General features: G+C 46.5%; 1 protein-coding gene across 1 annotated transcript; it reads right to left on the bottom strand.

The window, feature by feature from the left end:
• Nucleotides 1–456: 456 nt before the first annotated feature.
• Nucleotides 457–7740, bottom strand: NABP1 (nucleic acid binding protein 1; the record flags this gene model as incomplete). Its single annotated transcript, XM_082484144.1, has 6 exons — nt 457–835; nt 2373–2439; nt 2712–2784; nt 4210–4281; nt 7362–7500; nt 7650–7740. The coding sequence occupies 6 exons, from the start codon at nt 7738–7740 to the stop codon at nt 651–653; spliced, it is 627 nt and encodes a 208-aa protein (XP_082340270.1). The 3' UTR covers nt 457–650.
• Between the last annotated feature and the right edge of the window lie 5478 nt (nt 7741–13218).

Here is a 13218-nt window from a genome sequence, read left to right on the forward strand (position 1 = left end):
AATGATGTTTATGGAGAATTTTTCTTTTAAGTAGTGTACACCATTTTGGAATCCAAAGTCAAGCTTCAGGACACTCACCATATTTTTAACTTTCATCAGTTATCCATTCTCAGATTTAGGAGACACCACTAGGTGCTGGCACCACCATTTCCTTATACTTATTGCTTTTACAAGCTATATTCATTCCAAGGACACCTAGTTCACTAGAGCATCTTTGCTCTTCCCCCTCATGTCTCTTCCAATACGAAAAACTCCCATTAACCCTAATGGAAGTCAACGTATGCACGCACAGGACATACTAGACCTTTTAAGGCTATACGGCTGACCAAAAGAAACAGAAAAATACATACATGTAACTGAAGTTTTCTTCCATTTAGCAAAGGGTACTGAGTTTTGAGACTCTTCAACCCCTTACTCTTACTTTCTTATATGCACCTTCTCCCCTTACCCCCTTAATTTATGGGGAAGACTCACTGTGCTTCCCTAAGCAAAACAAGAAATAGATCACATCGAGTTTGCTTCATAGACCAAAAGGTAAAAAACCAACAGTAAAGGACAAACTGGTTCACAGTTAACTATAAATAAAAGTGCAATAAGTGTTCAAGTAGAGTGTAGAGTTTAAGCAAGCTGTACAACCACATTTGGCATAGTCATCTTTTAAAGGCTCTGCGTGGGTCCCTCCCATTACTGACAGCAGGAAGAGGCTGAACGCTATTAGCTGGTGCTGGATTTACAGGTCCTCGTCCATTGCCTCTCCCACTACCTGCATAAGTGTGGCTGTGATTATATGTAAATGGAAATCCACTTGATTCAGCTCCAGTTTGTAAGCCATTTCCTAAAAAGACAGAAAAAAAGGTTATCACAAGTTCCATGGACTGAAATCACTGCTCCGTTACAGAAGTTTAGCAACGGGGAATGCATGGAGTTTGCAGCAACCAGCAAACCGCAGGCACCAGAAGGAAAAGACCCTCTCACACTGCAAGACCTCAAACCACAGCATACCTTTTTCCTCCTTTCATACCCCCCACTCAACTAAAGCAAGAAGGGTCTGATTCTTTGCCCAGGAGAGACTGGAGTCTCATGAAACTAGACTGGTGCTTTCAGAAATGTGCACTGGCTTGTAGGTCACACACCAAGATGTTCCAGAGAGACAGCAGGGCAACAGAAGTCAAGGAGAAACCGGCAAAAGAAAAGCAGGCTACACAAAGCTCCTTGCACCATTCCCTGCTACCAGACACAGAAATAAAAAGCTGCCTTGAAGTCCAGCCATGGAAGCAACTCAGCTAGCACCAAGTTCTCATGAACTTGAGCCTCATAAGTATCACTGCTTATGTTTTGCTGGTAGGAAGAGGAACAGTGCTGAAAAGGCAGAATGATGACAAGAATCATGGAGAGAGAAGGAAGAGACAAAAGGAAATCATTGCATTTAAAGACCACACAAGAAGCAGGAAGAGAAAAAAAAGAAGTTTCAGAACATATTTGCAAGCTCAGTGAAAACAGCTGTCTACCACCCAAAAGCGGGAACACCAAGGAAGTACCTATACACTAACTGGGCTAAAAGTCTACTTGCCTCACCCTGGCACTGAGGAAAGACTGGCCTGAAAGCGCTGCCCTTCTTTGCTCAGAACCATTTATTTTCAAAAGAACACAAAGGGCTCATAAGAGAAGTAAAATAAGATAAATGAAAATCGTGTCGCTAAAAAGGAGGCAGACAGTCACTGAATTGAAGTGACACAGAGGTTCTTAACAGCAAGTTATGGATCAGTTTGCCATCACCGACCAGCAGAGCTTAGCTCTTTAACACCAGGTGCCGACTCTGGGCATCATGTAGGCAGACCATAACTAAGGTTCCCTCTAAGCTTACACCCACTAAAGTCTTTGGAGCATTTTCTAATTTAAGATTCCACATTTTAATACATCACAAAATGATCCAGCAAGGTCAACTATTGGAATTCAGATTACTACCGCTTCTGTTTTGGGGAGCTAACCTGGCAGGAAAGCCAAGGTGACTGGCAAGATTAAAGTCATTCATTTTTAAAGCTAAGGTCTCAGGTGGGTTAAAAAAAACAGAATTTCAAGTGCTGCAAAAACTCTTTGAAAGCATCAAAACAATTTAGGATTAGTCACGTTTTTACATGATACAGGCACCTTGAATGTTGTGATCTCTTCCTCTTTTAGGGAAGAAATCCTGAAACCATTATTCAGGAAATGTTCATGCTTGTGCGCTTGGAGGTTCAGGCCTCAGTCTAAGAGACTTTTTAGAGCACAGTACACTTTTGCTCCAGAGTGGAGAACCCTTAGCAAGATAAATTACTTTTTATTCCCATTAAACGTTTCTCTTTCTTTCACTTTCACAAAATGAAAAAACTTACCCAGTGGCCCGAAAGTACAAGAACCCATATTACTTGAAGCAGAACTATTATTCTGTTCACCCTGTGCCTTCGGAGAAATGTGAGAAAAAAAAAAAGAGAGACGAGACATGGATCAGAGAGAGAAATCTCACATTTTTACAGAAAAGGGCTGGTTTTTTTCCTGTGTTCTTATAGTGGCTCCATGTGGAATTTATTTGCTACTCTAATTATTGACTCATTTTTGTCTATACATTACTTCAAGTCCATTTTTCCAGAGAATCACTTCTGATCACAGCCTAGTGTGATGTTTTCAGAACAAAGAGCACTTCATGCCAGAAGCCTCAGACAAGTTTAACATACCAGTTTGTTCTGCCCGACGTGTTCCGAGTTGGGCTCACTGAAGTTTGGCACTTCTGAGTATACCATGCAGAACCTGGGGAGAAATTAGGATGATGAGGAAGTTCTAAAGCCATTTTTTTTTTTTAAACAGAGTTCTCAACTCCGCAAGTTAAAGAGCATATGTTCTTGACATATCCCATCACCTAGAAGTAACTAATCCAGACCCCACTGTTCAGAGAGTATCCATAGCTATTAAAAGGCTCTTTGATTCCTTTATAGGCTTGTGGCGAAGCTGTCACATCTCCCTGGTGAGGGTGTTTCAGTCAAGCAGAGGCAAGTACAGGTTTACTCTAGGAGGTAAATTGGCCTGAAGAAAATAAAAGGTGATGAAAGGGCTCCCTTCATTCCAGCTGCACAATCTTGTCCAGCGCCCACTCACAAGGTCACCCGAGGCACAAAGTCACCCAGCCTGCTCCCAGACTGTGACTGCATTAGATCTCTAAGGAAACCTTAAACACTCCCACACACTCCCATGCTATGGAGTGTGCCATTAACATAATAGCACAGAGCAGCCCAGAACAGGGAGAGAAATTCAAAGCATTGTTTTCCACTCAAGGGGACCATGGTGGAATAGGCCCACCAACTCACATGGATATTATGGCAGAGGGGAAGAAAGATTTGGGTCATCACGCAGCTTGGACTGGTTAAGCAGAAGTGGAGCTCCCACCTACTGTAGGGAGGCACAACCCAGATGAGAGCTCACCTCACCGCAGCCTGCTGGTGAGTAAGCCCACTGGATCACACTTTGGAGGCAATGGCTTTGCACCAAAGAAAATCTGCTATCATCCCTCCCAAAATCTAACTGGGCATTTTTGAAGCAAAGACAAGAGGTGGCCACCCCACAAGCCCCACTTCCCAGATGGCTACAAGGCCTACCACGACACTTTGTGCCACAATGGAAATGCTCTTCTCATTAGAAAATGTTGCCTTTTTTTTTTTTCTTGTTGCTTGTCAAGTATGTTACTCATGTTTGTTCTTAGTCAGGAGGAGTCACTGTCTCAGTTTGTGGGCAGTTTAAAGAAGGTTTAATGAGGCTTGCTTCTGTTTAGGTATGATTCACTGGAGTTACCTTTGTCTTCCTTGTCTCTAAAGCACGATACACACATAGAAGGCTTCCACCCAAATAAAGTGGTTATTCAAGCTCAGGCCTAGGTAAGCAATGCAGATTAAGTCCCTTGTCATTTATACAGTTCCCCCCTCTAGGTAAAACCCAGATCTGTGCATGATGGAGGATAATTTTCCTCAATATACCTAGAATCCAGAGAGGGCCAGAGCTCGTTACCACAACAGCATGTAAAAACTCACATCACAGATGCCTGTGCTGTACCTACCCATGAGCAATCAACAGGCTTTTGCTGTCCTAGCTTCCATTTACTAGGAGACGCCACATTTTCTACTTACCATGACGCTCTGCTGAGAACAGTACGCAACACTGCAAGTATAAACGCGCAATACTTACTCCCCAATTTTATGCAGCTCGCCCCCTCGCCCTGTGTAAAGTGTCAGGCATCCTTTCCACAGAGATGCGTACCTGGCCAAAGAAAGAAGCAGCAAAGTGATGTCTCTTAGTGAATGAGAAATACCACCGTTGAAAAAGAAAGAAGCATGCTACGTTAGTAAGTATTACATATCAACATGAATGGACTAAAGAAATTCCCAGGGACCCCAACTTTACCACGTTAAAACTTCATAAATCCTCATGTTTTACTTCTAGCAAAAGGTACTGGAAGCTCAGCTCACTTCTTTGGCAATTCCAGGAAAGCAGCCAATTATTTTGAGACTGGGTGCTCGCTCCTTGGCTGGAGCGGCCCTTATGACTGTTCCTGCAGAGGAATGGCATCTTGCCCAAAAGCAGTATCTGTGTTACCGTTCACTGACAACTCTCAGTTCTGCTTTCAGTAGGAGCCAAGGAAGAATTACCTTTGTTCACTGGAGAACATAAATACTGCTAGTGAATACGTATAATAGGAAGTGCCTACTTTTTTAGTATAGGTCCTTACCAGATGACTTTTTTTTAAGGGCACAAGTTTGGCCATCATGTTCCAAGTGACATATCAAAAAGCAATGAAATAATTCCTTGATTGCAGAAACATTCACTTACAAGACAGCATGAGTGCACTCTAGTCTTTTGACTTCAAGCACTGGAATTTGAGCTATGCAAAGCTTTCTGTGTAATTGTTTCTTTCGGTGAGGGGCATCAAGTATGTGAAGAAAATAATGAAAACGCAGACCAGAAAGCTAGGTGCAGCCCAAGGGAGTTATGGTGGGAACATGGGTGTCTTCTAGCAAAGGAATAGGGAGCCCCAGGAATTGCACTCTCACGAGTCACAGATAATACTGGACAAGTCACCACTTCCTTACGCTCCAGGTTTATCTCTGGAACACAGATAAACCTTCCTCTTGCCCTTTGCCTTGTCTGCTGAGACTAGGAGCCATCTAGCTGCACACAGGGCCTTGAACAGAGGCAGCAGGGAGGAGCCAGGTTGGCAGAACAGGAACACAATGCCAACGCAACGATAACCTTCTCTGTACTTCAGCGCAAGCAGTAAAGCATTGTATCGACAGTTACAGTGCCTGTCTTGGGAGTTTTCCCACCCAGAAGCAGGATTAATGCTCTTCACTCCATAATGCTACCTTTCACTTTAAAGATTCCCTCTATGCTTAACCTTTAATAACCAGCTAGTTGGACAGTCTTGTGGCAGAGCACAAAGGAAAAGAGCTACCAAATAATAAACGGACAAGACCCAGAAAATCATGGGACTGATAAGCTCCAGCACAGTTATTCCATGTATGCAAGCATTTGTTTTTTGTCTCAGAAAGAGCTTGCCATAAAGCACTAAACTCCAGAACTAACTTCAAATTTAGAAATATTAACTGCAGCAGCTTCCTGTAAATTAGTTAATCAGCTGATGACAAAAATCATCAACATGTCTGCTTTTGCAGAAGAATGCATCTACAGCTTGAAATTCAGCAGGGGCGGGGGGAGGGGGGACGGGGACAACATGTTTACATGTGGGACCTAGCTAAGCTTTTCTGCTCATAACAGTGAGCATCCTGCACTGACAAGTCAGATTAGCCTATACAGCTGAAATTTACCTGCCTTGCAACGGCAACATTGCACTCAAACTAGTCCTATTTGAATTAACTGAAAAGCTGTGTTTGGAGAACCACATATGAGGGTATTTTCCTTAATATGAGAGCCAAACTAGAATGTATTTAGTTTTTGTTATTTCCCTTGCTATGCAGTCCTAAGCGAACATGCAATTCATGTAAATGAAGGCATGACTTACCCATCCACCAGGAATAATGATGTCAGTTCATGAATTTAATTCACACAAGCCAAACTCACTTTTTGACATGAAGGGATGCAATGACCCTCCCATTTGTTGCACTGAAACAGCAGAGCAGCTACAGTAAGCCAGTCACACAGCAGAGTACAGTGACAGTGCCGAACTGTATCACTATTTGTTTCAATGTCATCTGCGCACATTGGTGGCCCAGAGCTGTGGTTTAGTCCCACCCATCTCAGCGCCCCGGCACTCCACGTGCTCTCCACGCAAGCAGGCTTCCCCAGAACCACCTCTGCTGAGAAGTCAGCTTATTTTGTGTAAAAGGACATTAGCATAGGAGGAAGCAGCTGTAGCTTTGGTGGCAAGGGTCATCCAATTTCACTCCAAAACCAAGAATTGCACTCAAATGAACAACTTCAGAGCAGCTCACTTAGCAGCTCCACTGAGTAACCTTCTACATACTTAAAAGACTTACACGCACTGTAGTTCCGCTATGTCCTAGAGTGCTGTAGGCCAAAGGAACGGTGTAATGGATTTCTAAGTATAACCCACCTGGCATGAAGAACTCAAATGAAAGTGACTATCACTTTGCTCCTGACAATTTAAGTGACATGGTAAAGGATTTTTAAATTGAAACTAGTACTGTTTCTCACAGATAATAAACACAAGTTGGTTTTTTTTTTAACAATTAAACCAGTTCTCTGAGACAAATGAACTACACCTAACTAAACTAACACGCTCTACAGTGTAGCTCTAGTATGAATTTTTATAGTGAGTTTGAACAGTATCTCCTTTTCTGCCTGTCATTTCTGTTAAATCCACTGCAATGAAAAGCAAATCTTCTGCATGAGAGTCATTAATCATTTCCTCCTTTCATTAGGAGCTGACTGCTAGAGTAAAGGATTGACTGTAAAAATAAGAACATGCTTTTGACTTCCCTGCTTGATTTACAGACCGGGACTGACTGTTGCATTTCCCCTCCCTTCAAAAAAAAAAAAAAAAAAAAAGTATTTTCCTAAGGAGCTTTTTCTGAAGCCAAACCGAGTCTCTTAAACGCCACCTCCTCATGAAAAATACAAGCCCTTCCTAGCCACCTACTAGGTTGTACGCTCACGCTAGGCATGTTCTGGGGTGGAGGGGAAGGTTTTAATTTGGCAAGTGATCTCAGGGCGCTGCCTCGGTAACGGGGAGCCAGTCCAAGGGGGGCGAAGCCGTGTCACCCGTGACTCTCCAAGGGCGGCCGGAGCCCGCTCACAACCCCGCACCTTCAGCCCGGGTGACACAAGGGGCTCCCCCCCACCACCCCCGGCCCCATACGCACCCTTTGGTCAGGCGGATGATGTCCCCCGGCTGGATGAGGCCGCCGATCTCGTCCCACACGGAGATGGTGATGCTGCCCGTCTTGTCCGCCACTTTGCAGGACCTCACCTCGTGCCCGTCCTTCGTCTTGGTGACTCGCCCTGCGGGGACAAGCGCTGCTCAGGGGAGGGGGGGAGGCACGGGGGGGGGGAAAGAAGGGGCATGGCACCACCAGCCCCCCCAAGCCCCCCCGCTCAACGCAGGACACGCGTGGGCGGCCCGGGGGTGGGGCGTGCCGGGCGCCACTTACCGATCTCCAGCACAATAAAGATGACATTTAAGTTTTTCAGTCCGGGTTTTATGTCTTTTATGAGGATGTACGTATCGCTCGCCACGCTCATGCTGCGGCCGGCGCGGGGGGCAGGGCCGGAGGGGGACAGGGCCGAGCCCGCATCCCGCGGGGGAGCGGCGGCGGCAGCGCACGGCCGGGCAGGGGGGCACCGGCAGCCCTCACAGGGGACGGGGACACGAGCACCGAGGGGCTGCGCGGTGACTGTGCGGCACGCCCGACCCCCACCGTTCCCTCTCCCACCGACATACACCCACCGCCCCCTCCCGCTCCCGCCGGCACTGAGGAACACATGTGCGCTGCGCTCCTTTTTATATCAACCGGGCGGGCCCACCCCTGGCGCCGGGCGAGGGGGGGCACAGTGCCGAATGGAACCGTCCGGGGTACGCGGAGCACCGGGACTGGGCGTACAAGGCGGGCGCGAGCTGGCGCCGCTCGCTGATTGGGCCGCGCCGCGGCCATCTTCCCCTTCTCGCGGCGCCGCCCGGCCAGACGCCACCGGTGCCGAGGTGGCAGGGGCTGCGCCGAGCCCCGGCCGGGACCGCCTCATCAGGTAACCTGGCTCGGCTCGGCTCGGCTCGGCTCGGCTCGGCTCGGCTCGGCTCACTCGCTTCTCCGCCCGGAAACAGCCCTGCAGCGCCTGGATGCGGGGCCGGTGGGGCAGAAGGGAGTTAGGAAGCGATTCGCTCCCTGCCCGCGCCATTTTAAGGCCCAAGAGGGGTCTTGTCATAGAGATCTCTTGGAGGGTGATGCCCCAGACGTTCTGGCCTCCTTCTTTGAGGAGAAAATAACCATTTAGGAGAAGTATGCGTTCATTGCGACATCGGCTAGGGGCGATTTTGTTTTTACTCAGGGGAAGGCTGATCTTGGTTTCCACCGAGTAGAAATGGCTGATGTAGGGGCTGAAGGGAGGAGCAGGAGGGCGGTGGTGCTGCGTTCCCCCCCGTGATTTTGCAGGGGCTGCAGCGCATTGTAGGGAACCAGAATCTGTGCAGTGCCATGCTTTGAACCTTTGTGTTCCAAAAACGTAAGCCTGAATCCTGTTGAGCACTAAAAAGGCCATGAAAGCACCCTGAACTCTGCCAGGAGCTGTTGGTGGAGACACTTTACTCTCCAGGCTTGGCTACAGGCTGGGTCAAACATGAGACAAGGGCAGCTTCCCCAGGAGGAAAGCCGTCAGGGTGGTGGACCAACAACAAGCCCCCTCAGCCTTGTGGCATGTTTGGCTGGAAGGTTCTGAGGAAATAACTCCCTGCCACCAAACAGCCCAAAGATGAGCAGGATGGTTCTGTAATTCAGCTGTCCCCCTTAGGAAAGATAGCAGAGCAGTTTATGTGTGCTGTGCTTCTCCTTTTCAGAGCCAGGCTTAGCTAGCTGGGCTCTCCTCTTCTATTTCTGTAAGCAGAAATCCATAGATGACAGCAGTTGTGAAATGCTTGGACATGCATTCTGCCACACAGGAGCTCTGGTCCAACAAACATTGTGCAATGCTTATCTGTAGGCAGTGGAGCAGCCCTGCTGGGTGCAACTCTGCTCAGAATAACATGTGCTGCTTGCAAGAATCTGAGAGGAAGGCAACATGAGCTACAGGAGAATTTGCTTAAAGCCCACAAGAGCTTAATCCACTTCTGTCCCAAATCCTTCAGTCAGGTGCAGATGGGGGGGATGACAGACTTGCTTGGTGGCCTCTCTCCTGACTGGCTCTATAATCTAAACCTTTAGAGTTGTCCTGGTTTGAAGTAAAACAGAACGAAATTTCAGTAATTTTACTTTTCAGTTGAGCGTCTTCTAACGCTGAAATTAATGGCATATTTTTCAGACAGTGTCCGCTTCTGGCAGATAAAGTCTGCTGTTTATCGTGAATACCAAGGAATGGTATTCAGAGTGGCTCCTGCTTATACTTACTGCTCTAACAACCAAGGTCAGCTAACTTTGTTATGCTCCAGGTTGGATGGTCAGAAGCAGAAAAGTGTAGAGGGGTCATACCTGTGGAGAGGAGTGGGCAGGACAGGTGATGCAAAACTGACCAACAGAGTATTCCATCCCATGCGCCTCATGCTCAGTATAAAAGCTGAGGGATCAAACGGGTCAGCCTCTTTGTTCAGTGGCCGGTGTCCGGGGAGGACTCTGTCTGTTTGTTTGCCTTTGATCCCGGTCTGTGCATTCCTGAATCCAGATCCGGAATTCAGTTTCCATCCATCACTGAGTCCAGTCTGGGATGTTCCCAGTGCCTGATATGATCGTCATTCTGGGAGCTTGATACAGTTTTGTATATATTGTATATATACAAATATATATGTGTATATATATTGTTCATTATTTTCTTATTAATACTATTATTCTTTTTATTATCAATAATATTTTATTAAAGGAGTTTAGTTTCTTTTTCAACCTGTAAGTTCTCTCTTCCTCTCATTCTCTCTCCTCTCCTCTGAAGGGAGATAGGTCAAAGAGAGCATCTGTTGTTCATTCAGTGGCTGGTCCAGCCCAAACCACAAGAGTGATCAACTGTGTGTCAGTACAACATGAATTGCTTTAATTTAGTCACTTGGGAAAGAGTTCAAACCAAACTCTAGGAATGACAGTGTCCCTGGCAAAGGTTGGACAAGAAATCCATAGAACTGGTAAAATTTTTCCATACAGATGGGGTTTTTCTGCCTTCCTTTCCACCTTTTGTCTGCCCCATCTATTTAGAGCCCTTGGGAACGAATCATTTTGTATCCTCTGTTTTCAGCCCCGAGTACAGTAGGACCCTATTCTGGATTACTCACTGAGCCCTACTAAAGGAGAGCATGACTCTTGGTACTAAAACATCTGGGACAGGACAGCCAAAGGCCGTGTGCTGCTCTGTTCCATGCAGAGCAACCCTATGGAAAACCTCCGCAATCAGCCCCAGCTCTTGCGTTCTGTCTTATTAGGAGAGAAAAAAGAGAAGGTGGATCATACAGCAAATCTCATTGGGAGGTTTGAGGAGACCCCTTCATTTTGCAAGAAAAAAAACAGTTAAAAGAATACTCACCTTAAGACAAGTCCCATGCAGAGAGGAAGTCATGAGGGTGGTTAGCTCAAAAGCAGAAAACATTAAAAAAAACACTTCACCATGGACACACTTCTAGTTATGTGTCACTGGTAAGATAGTTTCTAGTGAACATCTGTCCAGGAAGGCAAGCGTCACTGTAACACAGCAGCTGGGAGAAGTGCAAAGGACGCCAGATCTGGGCTACCAAGCCACCTTGCTGTTGTAGTCAATATACTTGCAAATAGGCAGGCAGGCTACCTTTGCGTCAGTGACTGCGACTGGTTCTCTCCAACACATCATGCATCGGCCAGCACAGAGCCACCAGGCCCGCAGCAGGGAGCATGGTGAGCAACAGTGAGCCCAGAAGGAGGTGGATTTATTTTATACCAAGGTTAAGTTTAAAGCTGGGAGGAAGAGGTTTAAACTAGAAATGACGACACAGCAGGGCCAAAGCAATCTAGGAGAGTTCCAGAGCACACTGCTGACAACTCCCTGGCACTGGTGATCGAGGAGCTAACAAGGACGGGTGCTCTCATGCTTACAAACAAGTAAGAAGTGGGTGGGGACATGAAGGCGTTGGGTGTAGTGACCGTGAGATGGTGGAGTTCAGGATCCTAAGAGGGTAAGTGGGGCAAAGGCAGGACCACAACTCTGATTTCGAAGAGCAGACTTTGGCCTCTTTGTAGATCTGCTTGAGATATGGTCCTGGAGAGCATAGGGGTCCAAGAAGAGCTGACTGGCTTTCAAAGATCACCTCTTCCAAGCTCAGGGAAGGTCCATCCCAACAAGTAGGAAACCAAGCACAGGCAACTGGAGAGGCAGACTCTTTTCACTAGTACTCACTGACAGGACAAGAGGCACAAATGGAAACACATCAGATTCCACCTGAACACAAGAAATTTTTTTTTTTTTTTTTTTTATTGTGAGGGTGCTCAAAAACTGGAGCACGTTGCCCAGGGAGGTTGTGGAGTCTCCATCCATGGAGATATTCAAAACCCAGCTGGACACCATGCTTGGCAACCTGGTCTAGCTCACCTGGCTTGATGAAGGTTGGACTAAATGATCACAAGAGGTCCCAGCCAACTTCATTGATTCTGTGAAATACTTCCTATATGTCTTCTCAAGTGCAAAAAGAGGCACAGAGCTCCAGAAAACTTGATGCATGGAGTAGGAAGGCAAGGACACAAACTCCCTCTGTGTCCGTAAGGGGCTGGGACTGTGCTGGGAAGAGAGAGCTGAACATCTTCTCTGTTATCATCAGGGACATACACCTTCCTTCCAGATTCATTTTAAGGCAGCATTTACAGTGTCTGTTCCACCACTGATGAACAATTTTGGTCTGTTTGTTTCACAAAGAGACACTTAAAATCTCGCTCATATTTTTTTAATCTTCATTCCAATTGCCAACGCCTGAGAGTGCCCTTGGTATTATCCAGCAGTGATTGAACGAGTCCTATTTGCTGTGAAGGTGACCTGCAAAGCAAAACAGTTTCTTCTCCCCTCCTCCTTTATAATGTATAAAGAAACTATAATTATTATTACTTTCTTTTGTTTTTCTAGCATCTTCTTTCCTGCTTACTTTTAAACTCAGAACTGTAAGGTTACCAAGACGCAGCTGCGGATGATGGAAGCACCAGCTTTCTGACCTCCTCACTGGAGGTGTAGTCAGTCTTCCGCAAACAGGAGGAGCACAGAGGGCTTTGATGCAGGTGTATCTTCAGCCACAAGAGCTTCCAGAAGACTCACAAATACGGTATAACAACGGGTAGGCCTAAAAAGAAGTCCGGAAGCCATGACAGCAATATGCAATGGGAAGAGAGAAGAGAAAGATGCATTGTCAGTATCTAGAGTTCCTGCAATAACCTGGTCTTAAAAAAATGTTAATGAGCACTGGCTGCACAAGTGGGTCACACAGAGAGACAGCACCAAAACTTTGCTCATGCAGGTCACAGGAGCAACAGGGAGCATGTCGAATAAACTGTGTGACTGCAGCCAGAGTGGAAGCCTTTCCATCACTGAGGGAGCTGAATGTCTGTGTGCGATTCAGTCAGTGTCTTACCACACAAGCCAAATTTAGCCCTCAATGAATGTCTGCAGCAGGGATCCCACTGGTGAAGTTAAATCCGTTTCCAAGTTCATTTGCCTTCTGCAGAGCATTTTTCTTCTGTATGCAAGACAGAAGTGTTTGTAGGCTAAGATTCATGGGGAGGTTGCAGTCCAAAGCAAAATCAAGGTTGTGTTGTTAAAAGGGTTCTCAGCAGTCACAAGTCTGGCAAAAATCCCATGCATCTCAGCAGGGCTGGAATTTCACCCTCTGGCTTTAATGGAGGTATGCCAGCAGAGTCGTTGGTCCAAACTCCCCCTTTTCTTTCAGTTGCTCAGTATTCAGTGCTACTGGAGTCCCAGAGCAGATCTTCCTGCAAGAAATCTGCCAGCCAGAACAAGAGCTGGTGTTTAATATTTTATTGTACACAGAGATTAAAAATGGATGGAAGCCCCCAAATGCCACCT

Source organism: Vanellus vanellus (assembly GCF_965231255.1).
Source record: "Vanellus vanellus genome assembly, chromosome: 5".
Classification (NCBI taxonomy): Eukaryota; Metazoa; Chordata; class Aves; order Charadriiformes; family Charadriidae; genus Vanellus; species Vanellus vanellus.